This window comes from Lepidochelys kempii, chromosome 6, assembly GCF_965140265.1.
Source record: "Lepidochelys kempii isolate rLepKem1 chromosome 6, rLepKem1.hap2, whole genome shotgun sequence".
NCBI lineage: Eukaryota > Metazoa > Chordata > Testudines > Cheloniidae > Lepidochelys > Lepidochelys kempii.
The window spans coordinates 39535787-39562004 of record NC_133261.1 but is presented as its reverse complement, the minus strand read 5'-3'; the positions used below and the strand labels follow the sequence as shown (position 1 = coordinate 39562004).

General features: G+C 37.6%; 1 protein-coding gene across 15 annotated transcripts in view; it reads left to right on the top strand.

Moving 5' to 3' along the window:
* PPFIBP2 (PPFIA binding protein 2) overlaps nucleotides 1–26218 on the top strand; it is a 217809-nt gene that overhangs the window by 172653 nt on the left and 18938 nt on the right. For 7 of the 15 annotated variants that reach the window (XM_073347678.1, XM_073347667.1, XM_073347668.1 and 4 more), the window contains 11 exons: nucleotides 2813–2905; nucleotides 7184–7292; nucleotides 9375–9407; nucleotides 11345–11406; nucleotides 14411–14486; nucleotides 18856–18962; nucleotides 19185–19249; nucleotides 19466–19534; nucleotides 19805–19865; nucleotides 22300–22341; nucleotides 24816–24969. In XM_073347678.1, coding sequence (XP_073203779.1) covers nucleotides 2813–2905; nucleotides 7184–7292; nucleotides 9375–9407; nucleotides 11345–11406; nucleotides 14411–14486; nucleotides 18856–18962; nucleotides 19185–19249; nucleotides 19466–19534; nucleotides 19805–19865; nucleotides 22300–22341; nucleotides 24816–24969 — 871 coding nt within the window. The remainder of the gene's footprint in view (nucleotides 1–2812; nucleotides 2906–7183; nucleotides 7293–9374; nucleotides 9408–11344; nucleotides 11407–14410; nucleotides 14487–18855; nucleotides 18963–19184; nucleotides 19250–19465; nucleotides 19535–19804; nucleotides 19866–22299; nucleotides 22342–24815; nucleotides 24970–26218) is intronic. The other 8 variants (XM_073347677.1, XM_073347675.1, XM_073347671.1 and 5 more) reach the window with 5 other exon arrangements.

Sequence of the window (26218 nt, the reverse complement as noted above, 5' to 3'; positions counted from 1 at the left end):
GCCAAGGACAACATCACAGTCACCAGGGAAAGCATTACCATAACCAGGGAAAGCGTGGAAAAGGACAGGGAGATGTAGAGGCAGTTCAGAGAGACTCTATTAAGCCAAAATAAGCTGCTTTGCTGTATGGTGGTGCTAGGACGCAGGCGCTGCAGCCCAGAGAGGTGGGACCCAGCCACGTTCTTCAGCCCCTGGACAATACAAGTTACTGGGGCCACCTGCAACTCCACCTCGCTCCACCCCCCCTGGAGCAGTGTTCCCTTTGCAGGGGTCAACCTCTGGGCACAGAAGAAAACTGCACCTGAGAGCCCAGCTCTTTTGAGTCCTCCAGTGCCCCGATAACTTTGAGCCACGGCACTCAATCCCAGAAATCCCACGAACAAAAGAGACACAAGCAAGGCATATACTCGCCCGTAACTTTTTAAGCACCTCCACCCCGCCAGCTGTTCTGCACTGCACTGCACTTTCAGTGTTGGCTGCTCTGTTGTTTTGTTTAATATATTTTCGATTTAAAAGCTGTTGTAGTATTGCATGTGTAAAAACTTAACTTTTGATTTGTTACATGACTCTTTCTTGTTTCATAATCAAAACCATTTAAAATTCATATATTATGACTCATCACTGCAAGAAAGTTAGAAATCCCTTTAAACAATGGTAAAATAATTTATGGAGTTTCACAAAAGTACTTGAACAAGGCCCCACTTACACCACCCAGTGAACCTGAATCCCACTTCCAGGGGCTAATGGCTGGTTGTATAGCCACACGTTTGCAGGGATGAGACTCAAAATAAGAACAGTGGGCATCCCAAACAATATGTCTCTGGGTCTTTCCATTTTCTGTGGGATACTTGGCTGGCTGCTGAAACCGCTGAGCAAGATCTGGAACTCATCTTCCCACCCACGGTTAAGGCGTTCCCCTTTATCCTCACAAATATTGGATAGAACACAACATATTAATATAATGCTCAGCACACTTTTTTCTGCTGCTTCCAATGTATTCCACAAACAGCACCATCTCCCTTTCAGGTGGCCACATGCACACTTGATTACCATTCTGCAACTGCTGAGTGTGTAGTTAAAAAGCTCTTTCATTCTGTCCTGATCTGTGATCTGGTCTGTGAATGGCTTCATTAACCAAGGAAGCAGGACTTAAGACAGGTCTCCCAGAATAACCAGAGAAACATATACACTGTTAATGTCCATAGTGTTCCTGGGGCCACACTGTCCTCCTTCCATTACTTTGAAAAGGCCTGAGTTCTGATCATGTACACTTCCAGTCTACCCTATATTTATGTCTGTAATCCTACCATGGTGGTCAGCCAGCCCTTAGAACACCATGGAGAGCTATCCCTTCTTATTCATAAGTTCTGTGCCGTAGTGGGGGAATGAGGGGCTGGGAGGGGACAAATGATAGGAGATGGGTTTATAAGTTGTCCTAGATAGTCTGATGGCTTTGCATGTATGAGGTTCCCAATAGTCTCCTGAGCATTACCCAGCTTTATAACTGGATGCAATAGTACCTTTTCCATGGCGTGACACTCCTACATGAGAATATCCCAAGCAGTTGATCTCCCCAAGTTGAATTGTTTTGCCACCAACCAGCAGCATTCTGGAGTGGCCAGCTTCCTGATGCATAATTGTGACCTGCTTTTCTAGGGACACTGGGTACAGCATGTTGGTATGCTGTCGATGAAGCTCGAAGGTCAGTTCAGCAATTGTCTAAAAAAAAATGTAGCCCTTCCCACCCTGAAATTTTCTCACTACTGCTGGTCAAAGAACGATTCATTCCTACCAAGCCCACGCTGGTTTTCCGAGGCCAGAAATGCTCTGCTCAACATGGTGGCAGCTGTGAGTACGCACAGACTGCTTGATGTGTATTTCAGCGCTCAAAGCCAAACAGATTCGGTTCTGGAGATCACAGGTCGCACCGCTGAGTGTAGGATGTGGCAGCAGCAACAGCTCCTCCAGCAGCAGGAGGAAATTCAGCAACAGTGGAAACATGACACAGGTGAGGAAGAAGAGGAGGACACTGAGCAGCTAGTTCTAGAGGACCAGTTCCTGGAGGAGTTTCAAACTGTGTGAACACTATTGGTGCAGCTTGTGTACGGCGTGTTATCACCCATGCAGCAAAAAGCTGTGCATTAAGACTCCCCGTGTAGATATATCCTAATAAAGCTGTCGAGAATCTTTTTGTTGTTGTAAATGCATCTCTTGGCTGTATCAATTAACATGGAACCTTCTATTTACTGACGGGTCTCTCTATCATCAGCTCCTCAGGTAGGGACGTAGTCTTATTTGTCTGTAAAGTGTTTGTGTATGGTGCCTGTCTGCTGAATATTGCCTCATCTGTTGGTATTTTAGGTATCTTAAATACCTACCAGCAGGGGACTTTCTCCCTTCTGTGAACTTTAGGAGACTCTTGGGCAGCATTTCAGTCTTCTAGATTTTTTTTAAAGAGCCTCTGAACGCAACCCTTGGTACAATATAACATGGATATAAGTGAACCTGACTACTTTCATTGCTATGCACCTGAACACATCAGAGTCCGCCATCTTTCCTACACAACCAAGCAAAATTGGTCATAACTTTGGCTAGAGAGTTTCAGAAAGGATTCCACTTAATAATATAGCAAATCAAAGTAGTTTTCACTTATTTAACTTAGGGTGCACAAATAACAAGGAACAGTTTGTTTTACATGGATGGTTCCACATTCCCTGGAGTGTGTCATGGATGAGCCTTAATTTGTGTCCTTAGAAAACAAATACTTGGTTGAGCTCTTTCTTTAGCTGTTCTTTATCTTTTTCTTTTGCAGGGTTTGCTTCAGGAACTCAAACATCTCAAAATTAAAGTAGAAGAGCTGGAAAATGAACGAACCCAATATGAATGGAAATTAAAAGCAACCAAAGTAAGCATTAAATTTAGCACTTATGAAGGACAGACTTTTTCCAACCTGGAAGTGGATACTCCCTATTTTTCCCTCAATATTTACTCTTTTTTTAACATTTAATATATTTCACTGATGACTATAAAATAAGATTTTGTTTGAACAATCTGTTGAATGCAGATTTTGCCTTTAAAGTTTTGCTATCCTTTTACTTAGGATTTTTACTCGTCCTGCCACCCCATTCTCCTCTCTTTTTCTTTTCCCAAAAACTAATATATTGGCTAACAAAGGAATTTTAGCAAGCCTTCCTTTCAGGCTTTCTATTTTACTCTTTCTATATCAGTTACTAGCTTCTGGAGTAAGTTCTCTAGCTTGAAAGTCACCGTTTCACAGATGCAGACAGAGACAGCAGTGGAAGGAAAAATGTAGAGCTGCTTTGGTGTACCACATGAGTAAATTTCATAGAGTGTAAGAACAGAACAGATCATTAGATCAACTTGGATTTTACCCAGTTATTCAAGTATTGAGCCCAATAACTTGTGTTCATCTAAAGCATGGACTCCTGAAAGGCATCCAGTCTTGGTTTGAAGACATCAAGAGGTGGAGAATTCATGGCTTCCCTTTGAAGTTTGTTCCAATGGTTAATTACCCTCCTTGTTAAACATTTTTGCCTTACTTCTAGTTTGAATTTGTCAGGCTTCAGCTTCCAGCCATTGGTTCTTATGACTTTCCCCACTAGATTAAAAAACCTTTTAATACAATTAATAATAACAACAAGGGGGAAGGAATGCAAGCCAAAATAGGGAAAGAACAAGTAAAAGACTATTTAGATAAGTTAGATTATTCCGTTGGCAGGACCTGATGAAATTCCCCTAAGGGTACTTAATGAAGTAGCTGAAGCAATCTTGAAATTATTAGTGATTATTTTCAAGAATTCATGGAGAATGGGTAAGGTCCCAGAGATCTGGAGAACGGCAAACATAGTACCTGTCTTTAAGAATGGGAAATAAGAGGATCCAGGCAGTTAGACTAGTCAGCCTAACTTTAATAGCTGGAAAGATACTGGAACATTAAACGATCAGTTGGTAAACATCTAGAGGATAATAGGTTACTAAGTAGTAGCCAACTTGAATTTGTCAAGATCAAATCATGCCAGACCAACCTAATTTCCTTCTTTGCCAGGGTTACTGGCCCAATGGATGGTGTGGGGGAACAATAAATGTGATATATTTTGATTGTTAGTAAAGCTTTTGACACAGTCCCACATGACATTCTCATAAGCAAACTAGGAAATTGTGGTCTAAATAAAATTACTATAAGGTGGGTGCAAAACTGGTTGAAAGACAGTGCTCAAAGTGTAGTTATCACTGGTTTGCTGTCAAACTGGAAGGAGGTATTTATGGGGGTCCTCCAGGGGTCTGTTCTGAATCCAGTATTATTCAACATTTTCATTATTGATTTGAATAATGGAGTGAAGAGTTTGATTATAAAATCTAGGAGGGGTTGCAAACAGTTTGGAGGACAGGATTAGAATTCAAAATGACCTTGACAAATTGGAGAATTTGTCTGAAATCAACAAGATGAAATTCAGTAAAGATAAGTGCAAAGTAGTACGCTTAGGAAGGAAAAATCAAATACACAACTACAAAATGGGGAATAACTGTCTAGGCAGTAATACTGCTAAAAGGATCTGGGGGTTATAGTGGATCGCAGATTGAATGTGAACGAACAACGTGATGCAGTTACAAAAAAGGCTAATATAATTCTGTGACAGACTATACCCTTATGTTCACCACTTTTACAAAACTATGATAAATCTTGTACAAAGTATATCTTGCAAGGTATCATTTGAAAAATCATAATTCGCTGATCATGATTGTCCTGAGAAAATGTGTGGCAAAATTGAACATTATAAGAGTCTACTGTATGATGTTACTAATGCATATTTATCTGGGGAAGCTAGCCAAACCAGTTCCTCAGAGACAAAAGGCAAATGCATGCCTCAGGTATTAACAAAATCAGTTGGACAGTCACCTGGGTAAGCAGCCATTCTTTGGCAGGAAGAGGGGTGTGAACTCAAGAGGGGGACTAAAACTAAAAAACAGAGGGACAAACATCCCAAAGCTCCCCTTTTTCTTTCTCCCTGCCCACTTCATTTTCTGCGTGTGAGAAGACAAAAGTAAACAGCCGTTGGTCTCTGCGGAAGGAGCCCTGATATGAGGGTCAGGAAGCAAGAGTATGTGGAAGAATAATCCCTGCTGGTTTTGCGGGGGTTTGTTTACCTTCGTTTTCCCTCCCTGGTTGATGACTCTGTTTCCTGCATAAATGCAAATTAAGACAAGCACACATTCCTTTCTTTGTTTAGGACAGACCTGACTTCTGCCTGGGCAGGTCAGTGTGGTTTGGAACATGTGCTAGTAACATCATACAGGGGAATCTTAACAATGTTGACACACATATTTTAGCAGGACAATACTGATCAGAAAATTATGAGTTTTTAAATGATATCTTACAAGGCATACTTTCTACAAAAATTATTACAGTAGTGTGTATACAGGGGTGTATTCCATCACAATAATAAATCCATCTTCTGAAACAGTGACAATGAACTTTCTAGGTCTTTTGTAAATGTTTTGTCAAAACAATGTGTGGTCTATTATCTTCAGAGATGATGACTGTGAAAGGGAAAAGTGGAGGAGTGTGGAGGCAGAGGAAAGGGGGCGGAGAGAGAAATAGACTTCTGGAGAGATGTGAATGGGAGAAGATATGGGACTCGAAAGGAATATAAGTGCAGAGAAAGGAAGAGGAAAATTAACTGTGGTGATTATATGCAATTGAGTAAAAGAGGAAAGATGAGAGTTTTTAGGAGAAACCAAGATTGAAGAATGGGGTTGAGGAGACAAGTCCAAATCTGCTATTAGGAAGTCTGCACTTCTGTCTTCCTATTGCTCCAGCTACTGAAATAAAAATTTGAAATATCTCCCTGGCTGGGATATATAAAGCACATTAGTCACTAAGAACGCATGGTAATCATTCAGAGGTTTAGTAAGCTGAATTCCTATATTCCATGGGGATTTGATGGCAGAAATGGTGAGCCTTTGCTGCCACCCAGCTGCCTGCTCCTTCATGTCAAAATGTGTTTTCACCTACTAAACTAAATATCTCCCCTTCTTCCCTGTCACATCATGGGTTTTTCTTAACTATAATGTCTTGAGGACCTAGTAACACCTTACGTTCAAGATGCTAGATACTAAAGTGTTTTGTCTATTAGAAATGTCATAGATAGATCACAGTAAATTTTTACTAAGACAAATACTTTAAGTGCTTCTAAAGATGTACAAAAATCTGAAAAATGATGCCTCTTTCTCAGATAGCCAGCTGCTCTCAGACGGACTAACATGAGATAATAGTCTCCTTATGTTGCCAGTTGGGCAAGTCTGTATTTCTGTCCCTGCTGGATTTTTGTGAAGTTTTAGTGTGTGAGATTTTACCCAGTCATAAGGGCAGCCTTACACACATATGATGTGTGTAAATTAACTATTGTGTTTGATCCATATGAATGGTTGGTTTTCCGCCCATGCATTACTTCTGCCATAATTGCCATCTAAAATATCTGATGCAGGTAAGAGCAAGTTTTCCCAAATGTCTGACAGCGGTGGTCAAACTTAGTAGAAGTCAACCCAGGACACTTTTCTTGTATTTGATTATTTATCTTTTTTAATATGATGGATGCAGAAATATTGTATCACAATAGTAGAAGCTACACCTAATCCAAACATACAATTAACATAATAAAAGTGACCCATGACTATGCTGAAAAATGCAGGGTTCTCTTTCAAAATGTGGGTAAAGTTTGGGAAAATATTCTGTTCTCTTGGAGTAGCTGTTGCAAATGACTGAGAGTTCCCTTTTAGCACTATATTGCTGGCCCATGTAAAGCCTTGTACAAACTGTTAGGAAAACAACTACCCTTAATGCTTTCTGTCTATTCCCAGATTACTTACCAAGGAAACAGCCTGATTGAATTTGATCAGGCTGTACAGTTCTGAATCCTTAAAATCCCACCATCATATTTCGTGCTCTGCAGGGCTAATACCATTGAAAAACAGTGAGTACCTGTAAAAGAAATATCCTTCCTGCAGGATAGGTGGCATTGTTAAGGATCTAAGAGTTTCATAATATTAAAAGAAGGTATCAATCAGGGCCTGGAGTCAAGTGAAGTGACTTTTTGTCTGGGAATTGAGAATGAGTGGATATCCAATGATGGTGACATTCTGAATTTCTGTTCTGTTCTTTCAGGCTGAAATAGCCCAGCTTCAGGAGCAGTTAGCTCTCAAAGATGCAGAAATTGAACGTTTACAGAGTCAGCTCTCCAGGACCTTGGTACATAATGAAATTGCAGAAAGAGGTAAGAATGGATAGGGGAGAAATCAAAGCTGAAATGAAAACATTTGTCTTCCGTTCTGTGAAGCAGAAACTGCTCAGCATTTAAAGCAATGTAAGGAGACACAACAGTACTGCTTTCTACCGTTTTTGGGGGGATGGGGGAAAGAATGCTCTACTGACTGGCCAAGTAAGAAAATTTGGTATCCACAGAGCACTAAAACTTCTAATGCAGAGAACTTTGTTCTAAATTGAAAGACCATTTAATGTTCCTTATAGCCGTATATTTGTAAAATATTAATCTCAAAGTTCTATGAAAGGATATTTCTAGTTACCTTTTTAAAAAGTTACCAAACTGTTGTTTATCATTGTCACCATGCCTCTGTGTATCACAGCTGAGAATACCAGATTCAGGACAACCTCCTGAGAAATAGAGCAGACTCACCCCCAAACTGGTGGTTATTCTATTATTAGATATACCAAGACACAAACAAAAGTAAACTTCTGTCTCACCACACTGGTTAACATGCAGTCTCCTTAGGCATCCCACCCTTTGTTTCTCCACCCATACACTAGACTGTATAATGAGTGGTTATTTAAAACTAATTTAATCAAACAAAGGGTTCTTCTAATCCCAAGAGATCAGCCACATACTCAGGTCAATATATAACTCACATCTTACCCAATAATCACGATGTTGCCAATCCTTTAGTACCTATAATCTAAAGGTTTATTTAGAAGATTAAAGAAAAAGGAGAGAGTTAAAATGGTTAAGGAAATCAAATACATACAATCATTACAGAGTTCTTGTATCAGGTTTGAAGCAGTGATGTTACAGAATGCTGGCTTGTAAAGATTCTGGTGACTTCCATAAGATTGGAAGATCCTCAGTCCATTGATTAGAATGCTCCTTTTCATGTAAGACCATGGTCCAGAGATCAGAGCAGGAAAGAGGCAAAATAGAGATGCTTCCAGGGTAATCATATTTGATAGATTGTGACTTTTCCATTGATACCTTACATGACATACTTTGTACAAGATTTGTAGCAATTGTCTAACAGTGATAATATTAATGATATAAATGGTCATATTCAAATCATACAGCGTCATAATGACTTCCCAGTAATAGTCATGTGCAACCCCTGTGTATTCAAACATTCAAAATCATAACTTGTTAGGACTGTATCATCCCCTGGTTGGACTGAATCTCCATCAGATTCCTTCGTGTACCTCTGCACTGTCAATAGGGAACAATGCTACACAGAAGAACTGGTCCCCTTCCCTCACTCCCCTTCCATTTTCAGCCAACTTCACCAATGTTCCCATGAGTGTTGACCTCACCCAGCTTCCATCGGATACCAGGGTATAGAAGGAGATGATGCTATAGGCCCATGACTCTCTCCCTCAGCACTGCTCCCCCTCCCAAAGAGAACTGCTGTATCTTCTTTTCCAGAAGCGAAGGAGACAATCTAGACCTTTACTGTTGTATCTTCCATAAGGGGTGAATACCTATTCAGGCAGTGCTCTAACACTGTATTAGCCGTGTCTCGTGCTAGTCATCTGTAGAGCTTGTGCATGTTGAATGTTACAAGGTTTGTATATGACACTAGAAAATACAGTTTCCCTAACAGTGTTTTGAAACTTTAACAATTAATTGAAAAGGAATTTTTCCATTAGGAGCGTAATTTGAGATTTTCTACAAGATGTTCAAAAAAAATTTTAAAAATGAGTATTAACTGCCAGTAAGTCAAGAGTGCCACACCTTTCAGTTTTCCAACTATGGGTCCATTCCTGTTCCCACTGATGTCAATGGTTAAACTCTCTGTGATTCCAAGAGGAGCCAGGAGCAGGATCTAAATTTGTGAGTGCCCTAATGAAGCTACTGAATTGGTATATATTTGAATGGAATGATATGTAGTGATAGCAACATCTCCTCTAAAAATATTGCCAAATTTTCTGGTCAAACTTTTTGGTTTTCTTCTGAAGGACAGTAATGTCAAGATGTACCTATTATGCTTGAATGCATATTCTGACTAAGTTGCCATACGGTATCTAATCTGTGCTTTTTCTACAAACTTTATTTGACTTTCACCATTTACCATTGTAGCGGAACTATATAGGAGAAAGCTAAAAGAAAAACGTAAGCCTCGAGATTCACTTTTGGCATTTTCTTAATGTTCGTTTTCACACAAATTATAGCTAAAATGCACTTCTGCAGCAATAATTTAATGTCTGTTTACATTCAGTTGCTTTATCATAATGTACATGAGACAAATATTTCATTGTTTGCAGCAAGCAGACAGCTATTAGCCCTGCTTAAAGCTTGAGTCTGATTTATCACTTCAAACAAATATGAAATCTCATAGGTTGCTAAATCAAATAGCTGGACTTGAAAAGGACACTGTCAAGGTTAAAAGGCCTTAGTTTTGACCTTCATTTTTTTTATTTGCATGTAAACCCAATGTGATAGTAGTTTTGTGCATGTGTTTCTTTTCATTTTTCTCTTTGTGGTTTTGGGGAGATAGTTTTGTTTGAAAGCCGGCTTCTTCTTTTTACCATTGAGGTAAATAAGGGGGAAAACATTGTGGTAAGGAAATAGATTTTCATTCAGACTTGTTTGGGGTTATTACAAAGAGTGAGAATAAAGTTTATTTTAAAAGTGATCAAAATACCTTGACATGGTTCTTTTGAAAGTCGAATAGCGATGAATGAAAATTAGTTCCGGGTTGATTTTTTTAAAGCTTTTTCTAAAAAAGCGGCTTTCTTTTTAAACCTGTCTGATTGCTTGCTCACTGCTTGGTGGTTTTTGTATTTGTTTTGATTTAATTGTGTTAGTGCATCTCACATGTGGACTAAATGCTATTTTCTGCATGAGAAACATGTTTGCAATACCTTCATTTGAATGTTTGTTAATATATTACTCATAGCCAACCATTGCAAAATGTATGGAACTGGCAATAACTAACTGAAATTAATAATTAAAATATTTATAAACAATTTGAATGTGAAGCTTGAATGTTCAACCTTGAACTATTCGTTGTAAAAAGGTTTACTAATAATGCCTTTTGCAACGCTAATTTTTTCCCATTTCCTTATCCATTATATCACTGTCTTTGGGTACTGGTAGCACAGTTCTTTGTGAACCAAATACATCAATTTAAAAATGTCCAGGAGTGTGTTCCTTGCAGGGAAGCTACAACAGATAAAATACTTTTAGGCTCTGCTTGTTCATCTACATTTGGTTAGTACAAATGGGGATGTGGGATAGTTTGTGGAAGAAGTACATGGAGAACTGATGGCAGATTTGTGCCTATGATTAGTTAAGAAATCCTATTGTCAACTTCTGTAAATTTCCAGAACTACAGGTTTGTGAAGACACACAATTTTTGTCTATGCACTTTCATAAAGAACCTACAAATCTTGCACTGTAAAGATTGTGATATGTATGGTATAGCTCTGGATTCACTGTTGGCATTTTTGTCACAGATTTTATTCAATTATTCAAATTTAGAAAGTTTTTAATAGATCCTGGAGTCCACGGAAATCTTTTCCTTGTGCAGTGAAGACTACAAGAAGACATTCAGAATTACTGCAGAATGTCTGGCTTCCTTTTTTATTATTTGTTTTTGTTGTTGATCTTCAGGCTTCACATATATTCTTTAACCACATGTAAACTATAGATCATTCTCCCCACCTGGAAGGTAACTTCTTTTAAAATTATTTCCATAAATATGACACAGAGGAACCTCTCAAATCTCTAGAGAAACAGATGTCAAATCTTTACCACACAAATTTTTAGGAAAATAAAATGTTTAAAACTAAAACCATTATATAGTACTCATTATACGTAGCACCTTTAATATCACAGCAATTGGCAAGCCTGAACTATTTGTAGTTGAAGAGACTTCCAAAAAGTGTGATTGTCACAGTTTAACTTTACTTATACTATGTACTGGGCACTCAGATGGCCCAGTGATAGGCCCTGTATAAGAAACTAAGTAGAATAGAACAGAAATGACTAAATCTAGGTTAAATATAATAAACATTTTTCTCTTAACATTTTAAAAACTATTTTAGATCAAGAAGTTCAACGACTGAAGATAGGAATGGAATCGTTACTAGCTGCAAATGAAGAAAAGGTGAGGAAACGGTTAGGATTAACTTGCCCCTTTGCAGTAATAATGGAGGTCTATCTAGAAGGTATAATTTATTGCATCTCTGCAATGATCTAAAATGCTGCTTTTCATAAGGCCAGCATCACAGTGAGTTGCCTGGTGTCGCATGGGGTTATGGGACCTATGTGGCTAACCTTGAAAGTGTGATGCTGCCTTTCCCCACCACCCCCAGCTGCAGCATCTTTAAAATGCCTGGGATTGTCATCTGGGAGCTCTTTTGCCTCTGGAACAGAGATCTAGGGTTACAGGCATCCCTCCTTCTCTGCCTTCTAAGGTTCACTGACCTTTCAGAAACACTTTGTAGCCCTCCAGCCACCCTTACATAGCTTTCCATTACAGAATCTGAATCAGGAGTGCTTTGACACTGTCAGTTTAGATTCTGCAACAGAGAGTGAGTTGAGAGTGACCCTTGAGTGTGAAACTGAATTCATGGGGGGAGAGAGCCAGAAAAGTCCAGGAAAAGCCAAGAGAAACATTAGAAAAAATAATTCGACAACACCTTTAAATAGAACAATGTTCCTACCCTTGGATTCCGCTGCTATGTGCTAGTTCTTCTGAACTATATTTGAGTGGGAGGTTTTAAGGCACAATCCTGCAAGATGCTGAGCAGCTTCAAATCCCCTTTACTTATTGTTTAAGTTGTTTCTGACTCTTGCAAAAAAATAAATAAATAAAAATTAAAGTTTGGTGGGTTTTAATTGAGGTTTTTAAGAAAATTACAATTAGGACACCATAATAGAAAAAGGCAGGCCAGGGTGTGCATTAGTAAGTTGTTAGTACATGTCAATAGATGTGAGGTGTGGGTAAGTAGCCTCTTAATACACACCCTCATATGGAAGCAGGGAACATTGAAAGGGCAAATGATAATTCTAGAGAATTAAGCACCCCATAAATGAACATGACTCATAACAGGCTGTGCTGTTTAAATGGTCAAAAAGCCAAAATTTACATCCAGACAATAAAAGATGTGGCATTATCTTTTAGCAGAGCTGTTACCAGTCTGTGTAACATTTTGCATTCCAAGAGGAACATCAAATATCTTTGCTCACTATCTAGTCTCAGGGGCTGTATTCACAGGGACAGGAAGCCCATTCCATTAGCACATATGGAGTGTTTAAAAAGCTGAGTAGTGGCCAGTATAGGGGTACATGGCTGTTGTGTGTAAAGCAGCCATCTTGAATAATGTGGCTGCATGTGCCATTTAGGACAGCAAGTAAAGAAATCAGATGCTTAATTTTTTTTGAAAGTTGCTGGATACCTCTGTTTGGGTTTGAGATGTATGCACACTGTTTTGGAGAGGATATTCCAGTCTCTGCTTTTCATTATAGAGAGACCCTACTGTCTCCATAGTTATGGTAAAAGCTGGATTTCTATTATAAGCCCAGTTCTGTTTTTTGTAGACTTCCTAGGGCATGCAGCAGCAGCACCTTCTCTTCTCCTACCTGGCAAACTCCTACCTTCCATGTCTCCAATTTACTGTTTTGTTGTGGGTGGGGGAGAGAAATTAATGTTGCCATTCTGGACTGCTATGAGACCCTGTGCAAATTCCAGCAGAGAGCAATGAAGTCCATCCTTACATAGAGGCTGTTTTTCTTGTCAATAAACCTTGGTCTCTCGTTGAGGAGTGTACTAGTTGGTGGCATGTACATTTTTGTTCTCTGCTGCATTGAATCAGACCCCCTCGGTTGCCTTGCTCTCTTGCAACTGGTCTATGAAGGGGAATTAAGCCCTACTACTAGTGTTTGTGGAGATTTTCCTTTAACTCTTAGGATAGAGGCCTGTGCATTTCATGGTGGAAAGTCATTACTTTTATCCTAAGTTCTCTGTGGGGGGAGCAAGGGAGGGGCAGCTTAGATAGAAACTGCATAGTCTACATACCTGAACAGCTGAGAATCTTTACACTGTTTGTCAGATTAAATTCTTTGGGGAGGGAGGGAACATTATTAGAGCAAATCAGTCAGTGGTGTCTTTCATCATTCACTGTCCAAGCCCCAAATACATCTGATACCCAAAGGGATAGGCCAACTGGTCAGCTCTTCATTCCGCTGTGCTGTTTTTTCCTCTCCTCTGCTCTTCAACTCTAATGGCTGCAACTTCAGGAAGAAGAAAAGGGGATGTTGGGCCAGATACTCAGCCCCACTAAATTGGCTTTGTGCTATTATAGCAGAGCAAGTGGGACTAATAACGAAGGATAGATTTTTCAAAAGAACTTGGCACCCACAGTTGAAGCCAGATTGTCCAGTTAAGCTCAGTGCTCCCATTCAGATGTCTTATTGAAGTGGCCAGATTTTCAAAAGATTAAATTTAAGGGAGAGCTGTTGCGGTTTTTGAAAATCTGGCCTTAAGTGGGCAAACTGGGGATTTTCAGTAAGGGGAAATCCTCAGACAGAATATAGCTGTCATATCTGACTCTATACCATTTCCTCCTGGCCCACCGTGTGGGAGCATGCTGAATGTAGGAAGGGGATGTGGCCAGGTCACACTGTACTTCAGTGATCCCCATCAATCAAGCCAATGTAACTTAACACAGCTGTAGGGCTGCTCTAAGTTATGACTTTAGGGTTGTGGGGAGATGAGCTGGTGAAAAAGGTAAATCAAGTGCTGCTCCAGAACAGCGGAGGATTCAGTTCCATGACTCACGAAAATCAAACCAAATGTCTTTATCGTTATGCCTCTGTAAATAACTGATTTGTCATTGGTATCAAATTAATCTGGGTTTTTAAAATATACTAATTTATACATTTCAGCAAATTGTATGTACAATGCCAGCTTAAAAGTTGAGGAATAAATGTTCTATATAAGGCACATGAGATTCTGGACATGATTCCTATTAAGAATAGGCACAAATCCCCAGGCATCACAGTGAATGTATAGCTATTAATAATATGTATAATTTACTGTAGGTACAAATGTAATGGTATTAAATTTGGCACTTTGAATGTGAATTCCATTTAATGTTTTTTTGCAGGACCGTCGAATAGAGGAGTTAACAGTGTTGCTAAGCCAGTACAGAAGGGTGAAGGAGATAATGATAGCGGCTCATGGTAAAATAAGTGTTGTGGATAATGTTTGATGTGTGGTCTTCCTGAATACTGTATGTTCTGTAATGAATAATCCTTAATAAGGCATAAAAAGAGGGCCACACGATAAGGCATAAAAAAAGAATCTGTTTAAGGCAAATTATCATTTTCATCTGTAACATTCTAGACATTTAATTTTGGTTAACATGCTATACTACACATCATAAAACTAGGGTCAAAACTGATTAGGAGATTTAGCCACAACCACTCCCATTCATATAGACGTGTGGCTGATTCCCTTAGTTAGTTTTGAAAGTTGTAACCTAAAAGTTTGTTTTATGTCATTTAATAGCAGGTTGGAATGTAATTCTGAAATTCTGTGTTGCTCTAAATGGTGTCATTAGGATTCCTTAACACGAGAGCGCTTCTCAGTCAATCAGATTTATTGTTTGTTTTTAGACTAGCACTCAGGAATCCCAGTAAGAATTAGGACCCCGTTTCTTACAGGGTACAAAAACTCTGCCCAAATAAAGCTCAGAGTCTAAAGCAGGGGTAGGCAACCTGTGGCATGCGTGCCAAAGGCGGCACGCAGGCTGGTTTTCAGTGGCACTCACACTGCCCGGGTCCTGGCCACCGGTCCGGGGGGCTCTGCATTTTAATTTAATTTTAAATGAAGCTTCTTAAACATTTTAAAAACCTTATTTACTTTACATACAACAATAGTTTAGTTATATATTATAGACTTATAGAAAGAGACCTAAAAACGTTAAAATGTATGACTGGCACGCGAAACCTTAAATTAGAGTGACTAAATGAAGACTTGGCACACCACTTCTGAAAGGTTGCCGACCCCTGGTCTAAAGGCAAGATCAGCAGTGGTTATAACAGAAGTGAGAAGAAGAGGGTGCAAAAGCAATAAGCGCTTGTGTTAACGTAGGTTTGGAGTGTGCATGACTAGATGCTTTAATTCTTTTAATTATATTCTTCTTTTATTAATAATAAGACACAAATTTCAGCAGTGCAAAATGGCTCCAGGAGACCTTAACGGGATGATGATGATAAGTCAGACTATAGTTAATACTATTCAGATTTCTTCCATATCAGCTTAATTCCAAGTGCAGCAAAAATGATCAGTTGTCAAAGAGCAAGCTAGAATTATGGGAGCAATGTTTCTGAACCGGCCATTGTTTTCCTTGATGTAAGTAGTGTTTTTACAGTAGGTTCATTACAAAGAACTTCATTCTCAGATGCAACTGAACGGTGTTAAGAGAACCTTTTTTTTTTCTTTGCATATGATGATTTGTTAAATGAGTATAGTAAATTTTTCCAAACCAAATATTCACAGCTGACTACTTGGGCAAACGCTGATATGAGAAAAAAACTACAGCCTTATCAATCTATTGCAAAACACTACTTAATTAATTAGGAGGTGGTTGGGGATCATCCTTGTCCATTGCATCACTTATGTTGAGAATGGAATAGGTGTTTTAGGGTAGTCTCACTTTTAGACTATCTCTATTATCATAGCTCCACTGACATCAATGAAGCTATGATAATTAACAACAGTTGAGGACATGCCCATAGGAAGCCACACTTTGTGGCAACACCAAATAACCTTCCACTTCACATCACAAGGGCTCAGTCAACAACAGCAGGTTTGCTGGCTGTCTCCTGAACCTAACAAGGTAATAATGCACAGTAGTCCAAATAAACTGGGAAATAGTCTATCCTTGTGGCAGCAGCAAGGCTTAATGTAGCTGGCAATAGTTTTCCATAGGGGATTATGATCCAACCACCTCAGTCAGGTAAATGAGGGATAGTTGACATTTTAGTAAACAGATTTATCCACCATGAAATATTAGCCCATCTGATTAGGAAATATCATCCATCCTGTCTGCATTTAGAATAGCAGAGCCATGAAGGTAACACCAAGCCATAAGCAAAGCAATTTCTCTTTTAAAAAAAATGCACATTTTAAGGACCTAATCCAAAGCCCATTGAAATTAATGGGAATCTTCAGTTGACTTCCGTGAGCTGTGGGTCAGACCCTAAGTTGGTACCATTACCAACATTAGAAATTTTACTGAACACCAAGCTTTACGTTTTCCCTGCATTTAATGGCAGGGGTCCTGGAACAGGTTTTATAGTGGGGGTGCTGACAGCCATTGTACCAAACTGTAAACCCTGTATATAATGGAAACCATTTCAAGCAAGGGGATGTGGCAGCACCCCTAGTTCCAGAATCTATGGTGTTAGGTTGCATTTGGAAGGTCTCATATGATCCGTAATATGGTCGTGAATGAGTTTGCCTACAATATTATTCCTTTACTACTTATTAACACAACATTGTGAGATCTGAAGAGCAGGTCAACATAGCAGCCAGAGTAGTCTTCTTTTTCAGCAGACTTGAAAGACAAAAGAAAAGCTGAAAGCAATTTTCATGTTTTCTGACCTATCACGCATTTTTTTAGCTGAATAGGGTCTGCTGTTGTTAGGCAGTATTTTGTTTGACATAATTATAACACTTTCCAGAGACATAATGAAACTCTTATGAGTCCTTTTGCAGTGATTCAATTTTCTATAATTAAATACAAAACATTTGGAGAAAGTTTTTAAAATAATTAAGTATAGAATAATGTGAAAAATAAATTGACCAGATATCCTTGTTTTTTCCAGAATTCAGAATTGTGTCTCAAGTGAACACAAGTTTTCATAGCTCCTGTTTATTTTCAGAGAAGTCTGGTACATTATAATGTACTGCATTTGGTTGTTTGCTCCAGAGAAAACTTTATTATCTGAAGAAGTACCACCAAAGAACTGAAAAGATATTTCAGAGGAAGATCCTAAGACTGGAGCTGTCCTAGGGGTTTGTGTTGGTTTTTAGGGTTGGGTTGGGTTTTTTCCTAGAAAAATCTGGGCTGTTTATATGGGGAAGAGCTTCAAAGCATATTCAGAGACAGATCTTCTTGCAAAATACAAAGTAGCTCATATTAAGGCAAAAGAAAAAACATTACAAAGTTACACATAGCTGTGTAACTTCTATTTTATCCTCCAAGTCTGCCTCATGTCCACTAATAAATATAAATCCTTTTCTTTGAACAGCACTGTTGAAGACAGGTTTCTTTTGTATCTGTTAGTGATCATAGGCTGTATAGATCAGCTAGTAAAAGATAGTGAAATGAAAAAGCAACTGTTTTACAGTTCATATCAGCTGGGTTCAATTCACATCACTTAATATTATCCTCAGACTCGTATGCTTATGGCAGAGAAACCTAAAAATGTACTACGTCTTGCTGTAAATTACTGATTGTATGTCTGAGATTATATTGTTATCAACAATAACAATGCCTTTTGAGTACTTCACTTCTTTCCTAGAATTGCCCTGAGAGAACAGCTTTCATGGTGGAAATTTTAAAGTACTGCATGTTCTGTGTCAATATTATTCCATTTATCGATCTTTGTAAAGGCGCACACATGCACAAGATCTGTTCAGACACTCTTTGAACAAGTTCCAAGTCAAGACTTGGCTGTAATTTGATACTTTCTATATTTCTGCAGCAGTTATTGAAATTAGCTGTTATAACAGGATAAATCTCAAAGGAAACCTTGCTCTACTCAAAGGCCTAGAAGAGAACATAACTCAGAAAGAAAAGTGTCTCTTCTTCCACTTCAGCTTCTGTTTCAGATTTAAAGGCTGCTATGCTTCCAATTGCATACATCTACCCTGCAGACTTCTGTGTCAGAGTTAAAGGCTGCTTTGACATGTGACATGGATTTATTTCATTCTGAATTAGCTTAAGTGCTCGGTCACTAATGTTAAATGAATGCTGGGAAATATTTGTTAGTTCTGTGCAGCATCGTCAGATTAGGGTGGAGGGACTCTCCCAAGGGGACTCAGAGATCCAGCAACTGCTGTGGTTTAAAAAAAAAAAAGTACTCTGTAGATTGATGAGCTGGAAAATAGAGAATTTAATGAGATGTGTTCTGTTGAAATGTGAATAATTACTGATCATCATTACTAATCTTCTGTGTCAGGATAAAATGACACTGGATTGTGAGTACCAGAATTTCAGGGTACATTTCTGTATTTAAATAAGTGCCATCTTATAACTTCACTTTTGAATGAAGTATGAGAAACTGGATTGTGATAGAGAATGCTTATTCTAACACATGTGCCTTTTAGTAAGAGAAATGTAGCATGTACAGTGACAAAAACAAAATAATATTCAGTTTATTTTATTTACATATAGATATAGTGCTCCACTTTAAAATCTCACTTAAAAATACTGTATAGGATAGTTGCTTTTTAAGCAGAAGGAATATATAGGAACCCAACAAATGTTCATTTAGCCAGTTAGTCTATTTAAGCATTTCTATCCTTTCACTCTTCCAGGCTCTTCAGAGAAAATTCTGTCTGGTAGCAGTGAAGAGGAACTTGAGGCAAGTTTGAAGAAGTGGAATCTCATGAATAAGCACCAAGCAGAATTACTTAAACCCGAGGTATTTAACAAATATATTGTTTAGGAGTAAATTCTTCTTTTAACTCCACCATATCAGAGATGGTCTATATGATTGATCTCACTATGGTTCCAAGAGAATAACTCAGGGCAGAATTTGGCTCTAGATTAATGTATTTGTACATATGTGTTGTTTGGTGGGTTAGTTTTGAGATTCAAACACACATGGACTAGAATCACAAACTTGGACTCATATTTTTCACAGGTACCTCCAGGAGAATTGTCACCAACTATGGAGTCTTTACTGCCACAAAAAACTCTAGAAATCAGGTAACACACTAGTTTTGTAAATTGTCCTAGGTCTAAATAACATATTCAGATATTTACATTTATTCTTGCCTGTTCCTACAAAGCTAACAATATGCGGTCAGATGAGGACACACTGCTTGTTGTGTACGCGTATAGTGCTGACTTAGCAACGTCATTGATTAACAGGTGTACATAGCACATAACACTTACAACAAGCTATATTATTCTGATTAACAGTGGAAGCATTCCAGTTCCTTCAAATAACCTTATTTCTCCACATGAGGAATCCTTGGAAAGCAGAAGTAGGTAAGAACAATATTACTTGAGATACTTATCACCAAGATTAACTGAAATCTACAGAACACTTAGTTCACCAGTAATCTACAGGTGACTTTGCCAGTTTTTGTAGTTTTGGTGGTTTTAAAGATTTCTATCAATTGCAGATTATTCCCAGAGTGTTATCCCACCATTTTTGTACCATCTTGATAATGTATATGATTCCACAGACATTATTTTGTATTAGTTGTTGTTGTTGTTGTTTTAATTTTCCAATATCATTATTTTATACTTTCTAAGGGTTCCACAGAAAAAAATGTCAAGTAGTCTAGAGGACTTGCAGAGTGAATCCCTGGAAAAGGTTGGTTCATAAGTATTTACAACTTTTAGCATTTAATTTGAAATCTTAAGAAATTAATGTCAATTTTCTGTCAGTTTGCATATGCTAAATATAACCAACACTAATACTGTATGTAAAAAAGGCTTATGATACTGTAGTTCAAACCCTCTCTCTCCCACCCCCATGTCTGAGCTTAGAATGAACCAAGTATTTGCTTTGTCCACACAAACACATCCTAATATTCAGCTTTTCAGCTAAACAAGGAATAAAGAGAAAATGCATTGACATGAGGTATCTCCAGTGTATAAATGGTAATGGGAATTAATATCCTTTTGAATTGCACATCTCAATGTGCCTTTAAGTTTCAGGACACATGATCACAAGAATTGTGCACTGGGCTACCGTACAAATAAACAATATACTTTTTTACTTTTTTTTTCTTAAAAGTAGATGTTTTTATTCAGAGTCGGATCTTTTCGGGCCTCACCATTACACTGAATTCATAAAAACACTCTATTTTTGTAGCATATTCTTCAGAATCAGCATCTGAAACCATGAGCATATTGACTCTTATAAATGTACAGTAGGAAGATTTAGCAGGTCCTGATTGACAACCATTAGCCTATTCTGTTTTATGACATTAAACAGTATTTATTCACTGTATAATTTCACCTTATCAGTAAATTGTAATGCTTTTGCTCAGGCTAAAATGGATTTAACCATGAACACAATTAACATACACTTTGTTTTATGTATTTTAAAATATCTTTAAGTCCTATGAGTTGCAAGGACTTTAGTGGTAACAGACCTTTTAAACTATTAATTAGATCACAATTTAAAAATAAATTAAATTGCTAAATATTGAGACTATGATATTATTTCTGCCCAGGATTGTGGTTTGATTGTTTGCTTGTAAAATATATTTATTACTTCCCAAGCCAGACTTCTGATATAAATGGCATTATTGAAACTGGTGGTGATGTTATATTATTTAAACAGTGGGAGCAGTGTTGTTAATGTCAAGGCTAAATGCATTTCAGGTTGGCTTATTTTTCACTTTGATGAAGTCTTATTTCAACACGATCAAATGGATCATATTTTTACTCGCTAAATTTAGGTTTTCTCCCATTGCCACTTTAATTTTGTCAGAGTTTTGTTGCTTTTTTTGTATGACACAGTTACTAGGTTTGTGTAATATTGCTTATCCGTGCACATTGATACATCATTTTTAAATGGAATTAATGTAACCATATCCAGTAAAAATATGGTTAATTCCAAAATTTCTTCTAGATTTTCCTAAAACCTTTTCTGTGATCTTTTGATTTGTTAATATAACTGTAAACTAACAAAATATGTTTAAAACTTACTTTGTACTCATTTAATTGTAGTAATACATATGGTAAATGAATCAAGGACTAACATTTTTAGTTCCTTGTAGAATTTAAAGGTCTATTTTCTCCTTGATGTGCTCCTGTATATGTTGTTAATTTTAAAAGGCTATACAGGATGCATAGGCAAAGGTAGGTGTGCAGGTATTCTAATTTGGGCCCTGAGCTACTCAGATCTGACAAGCTAAGCGCTGTAGGCTTGTTCGGGATTTGGAGGAGAAACCAACAAGATGACACAGAAAATAGCATTAGTGAGTTTAGGTCTCAGATCAACAAAGCACGGAAGCATATGCTTAAATTTAAGCACATGACTAGTTCAGAGGAAATCAGTGGGACCTATATGTTTAAGTGCTATGCTGAATATGGATGGGATTATTCGTGTGTTTATAATTAAGTACGTGCTTAGTTGCTTCGCTGAGTCAAGGCCTTAATAGTCGGTACTCTGTCATTGAGGCTGTAATAGCGCAAAACTAGGGGTACTGTATTGCTGAAGGTATAATATTTTACATGGGATCTAAGACTTAGGTTCTTTTTACTTGCAACAATTAAAGATCCCAAAACATTTCTTTTTTAAAGTAGAAGTTAGCCTTGTTGACCCGGCCAAAGTACTGTTTGCGTAATTACATTCCTACCTAATTATTCATTCAGCTTCAATTAGATAAGATATTCTTCATTTCCTATCCTAGATCATTATGTAATATTATATTGTTGTGGTATGTTAAAGAGCTGACATATCTAACACCACAGGAAGCAGTGAATAAGTGTTGGATAAAGTAATTCTTAATCTTTAGGTTGAATCCTGCCCCTGTGGAAATTGAAAGCAAAAAATCCCATTGATCTCAACAGAATGTAAATGGAAGTCATTTTGGTAAAGTGGCTGGGGAAAGACAGATGAGCTATATATTATTGAATGAGGAGAGAATACACCTCTTAATATCTTCAAATAGAATTACTATCTAGAAATCAGACTAAAACTGTTGTTTTGTGTTGTATGTATGTTTATACTAACATTTGTCTGTTACTTTTTTCCATCAAACTTTGAAATTACCCTCCCTGCAACTCCGTAGCATGTAGACGGGAAACCAGTAGAACCTGTTTTAGAACAAGAGGTATATTGACTGTATCTTAACTCATTTAACATTTGCCTTCTGTGACTATGCATTGATGGAGTGGCTACTTTTTCACTTCTCATTCAGTGTCTCTTAAATTGTTTTTGTATTGTTAAAGTACCGACATTTTTTAAAAGGTGGGGGTAGGACTTGGGAGGAAAAACTCTAAAGTCTAATAAAGAAAATAAAATCAGTTTTTTAATCACTCTTCAATCAATCAGAAAAGGCATAACGAGATCTAGTGGTTGAAAGCTGAAGCTAGACAAATTCAGAAAAGAATTACAGTGCAGTTTTAGAACACCGAGGGTAATTTATGATTGGAACAATTTACCTAGACATGTGATGGATTCTCCATCACTTGCTGTCTTTAAGTCAAAACTGGATTTCTGTCTAAAAGAACTGGTATAGCCAGCTTGAACAGGAGTTTTCATTTTGATCCAGAAATTGTTGATGAGGTTATTTGCCCTGTATTATGGTGGAGGTCAGATTGTCATCATCTAATGTTCTATTCTGGTCTTAATCTATGAAAATAGACAAATCTATGGTAAAAATTGCATTGATTTCAATGTGAGCTGAATAAGACCCTCTGTGTAGAAAATATGACACAGCAGTAGTTTATATTCTCACTAGCTTGAGGGATGGGGATGGATTTAAAAAAAAACTTCGCAGCAAAACATGAAAATAATACTTATGTACAAAGTTACATAAAGTTATTACATATGAAATATAATAGCTGTGTAAAGTAATTACACATTACTTTTGGGGTACAATTGTATATTTCCCATGTATATTTTAGTAGCCATGGTTTCTATTGTATTTCTCCTGCAGCATGCTTAGTAAAGGTAGGGCTAGTATATGAGGGTACATGATATATTTCTATGAACTAAATCTGTTTTGTATTCTTTATCCTCATGCATTCCATTCCTTTCCTTTCATGTACTCTCAGATAATGCAAAAATAAACATTTAGCAATAAGGCCCTGATCCAAAGAACACCCACAGCTCCCATTGTCTTCAGTAAAAGTCAAAGGGTGCTCAGCACTTCTCCAGTGAGGACTTGGTATTTCTAAATTTCTCCCACTTCTGGAATGTGCACCGAGTCCTCAGTGATGGCCTCTCATCCTTTCATTCAGAAGAAACCCTGTACAAATAGTGATATCAACATTCTACTGAGAAATAACACTTTTACCTGGACAACTTTTCAAAGCTGGGAACAGCAAGTCCACCTGTGAAACCCACAACTTCAGCTTAAGAATAGTCTCACTAAACTCTTAAACAATGAGATTTGTGTGCATAAATACAGGCTTTTGCAGGCACATATGCAGTTTTTTTAATGCATCCATCATGCCTATTTAGAGAACTTGGCCCACCAGAGTAGGTGATCTTACAAAGGTTTACTGTAACAAAATTCAGTGTTTTCCTATACTTAGCTTAGTCTATGCAACAGAAAGGTAAATGGTCGCTTTGTACTGCTCACTTTCAGTACAATATATTGAATGTTGATGTTTTGTGGGCTTCATGCTGTGAACACTTACTACCAGGCATAGGCCCTACCACTATGAGTAGTACCATTGACTACAATGACATTATGCACAGTGCTAAGCACTGTGGCTGGGTGTGAGTGTAGATTGGGACCTGCTCTAGTATGAGACAGGCAAAAACTGTATAGAATAGTTAGTGGAGTTCATGTAACCACTCTAAACAGAAATGACTCTAAAATACAAGTTAGTCCATGCTTTTCCCTCTAAAAGTTATGTTAAAACTATTAATAATTAAAAAAAAAATAAGTTAGTGTAAAGTACCTTAAATCTATGAAAATTATCTTAACTATATGTATTTATTTAGCAAATTTTTTTAGCCTAACTTTGGTTTTCGTAAAAATGTGTCTTCTATTTAATATTCTCTTTGTTTTGCATCTGTATTCATACCTTGCTACTAGAGATCGGTGATTACATTTGGCTTAAGTTTGATTGAAACTCAAATGCTTCTGAGTTCACATTTCACTAAGGTGCAACTCTGTGTGGAAGTAAGGGTGCAGGTGGGAGGGAGCATACAGAGAAGAAGAGGGGGTGAAATAACACTGGAAAAACAAGGTGAAATATGGACCAAAGAGTATGCAGTGAAACTATGGAGTGGGAAAGGAGGAAAAGAAGGGCAAAGAAAGAAATTCTAATGGCAAAATAAATACAATGTATTTAACAATACTTTATATTTTAACATAATACATAGGTCCCCACTGTGTTACTGTAGCTTTGGAGGGTGGGTGGGGGGTGTTATATCCTTTATACACAATCACAAACTTCCCTTTAGCTAGAAAAACATGTTGTTGTGTTTAAATTAAATCACCCTTAGGAGAAAACCATGGTTTTAAAAAATATTTGCAACCTCCACATAGCTTTGCCTGTCCCTTGAATGAATACAGTGCCGTTTTTACAAATATTATACAAATAATTTGTATTTTTTTAAAAAATACAGAATAAACCATATGTGAAGAGTAACAAATATCAGACCTTGCCAGGGAAGCTTCTTCGACCCACACATAACGGAGATCATGGAACATACAATACTCCCACTTCCCTAAATGTATTTGGAATGAATGACAATGAGGACAACAGTGTACTGAGCCTGAGTATGTATTCATACTTCCCTGCAAGTTTTTGAATAATTGTGTATAAATATAAACAAACTCCTCTGTGTGATCCAGCTGATATAGCAAATGTTTTATATTCCTTTAAGCTAGAATAGTGGGCTGTTTCAGTCAGAGGAGTCAGGAAAGAAATTTCTGTTCCTTTTTAAGAGGGTACTTAAAATCAAAATGATGCATTAACTTACCTGATTGCAATGTAAAGGATATCTCTAAGGTCAGTGTACTGATTTCTGTTATGTTGAATGATAAAACTGTGCTGGCATCACATGTCATGTGCTTCTTGGATGTTAGCTAAATCATTTTGTTAAGCAACGAAAAAGATTAGAAATTGGCGAGGGGAGGTATTATAGTGGGTAACAAACCTCTGCTGTTTAAAATCAGGACTTTAATCAAACCACTTGCACACATGTGACTCTGTGAATAAGAAGTAATAATTGTTCAATGCAAAACCTTCCTGGGAACTCCAGAGCTCTCTCACCTCTTCTGCTAAACAAAACAGCTAGCCTGGCCAAGATAAAGACAAGTTATAAAGCAGTTGGTTAAGAAAGTTATTTTAAAGAATTACTTTGCCCCAAAATATTAGCCATCTGACTAAAAAAAAATCTGTATTTTATTCTTTGTTTACAGTCTAACTAGCATGATTGTAAACACTTGCTTCAGGAGAAAGCCCTGGTGGTCTATTTTGTTATCAGTATATATTGCATATAACTCATTGATACTAATGAGAGAAAGATGCATTTGCTAGGGGGAGAAGAGACCCATCAGATTTAGAACTTGGAGGAAAGCGTTTAGCTTCTTTTCAAACTGCTGCCTAACTTAAGCATGTATTTTGTTTATTAAGGCCTAAAATTACATACATAACATGAAAAAAGAAAGGGAGTACTTGTGGCACCTTAGAGACTAACAAATGTATTTGAGCATAAGCTTTTGTGAGCTACAGCTCACTTCATCGGATGCGTTCAGTGGAAAATAAAGTGGGGAGATTTATATACATAGAGAACATGAAACAATGGGTGTTACCATACACACTGTAACGAGAGTGATCACTTAAGGTGAGCTATTACCAGCAGGAGAGCGGGGGGGGGAGAACCTTTGTAGTGATAATCAAGGTGGGCCATTTCCAGCGGGGGGGGGGGGCACAATAAACAAGGGGAAATAGTTTTACTTTGTGTAATGACCCATCCACTCCCAGTCTCTATTCAAGCCTAAGTTAATTGTATCCAGTTTGCAA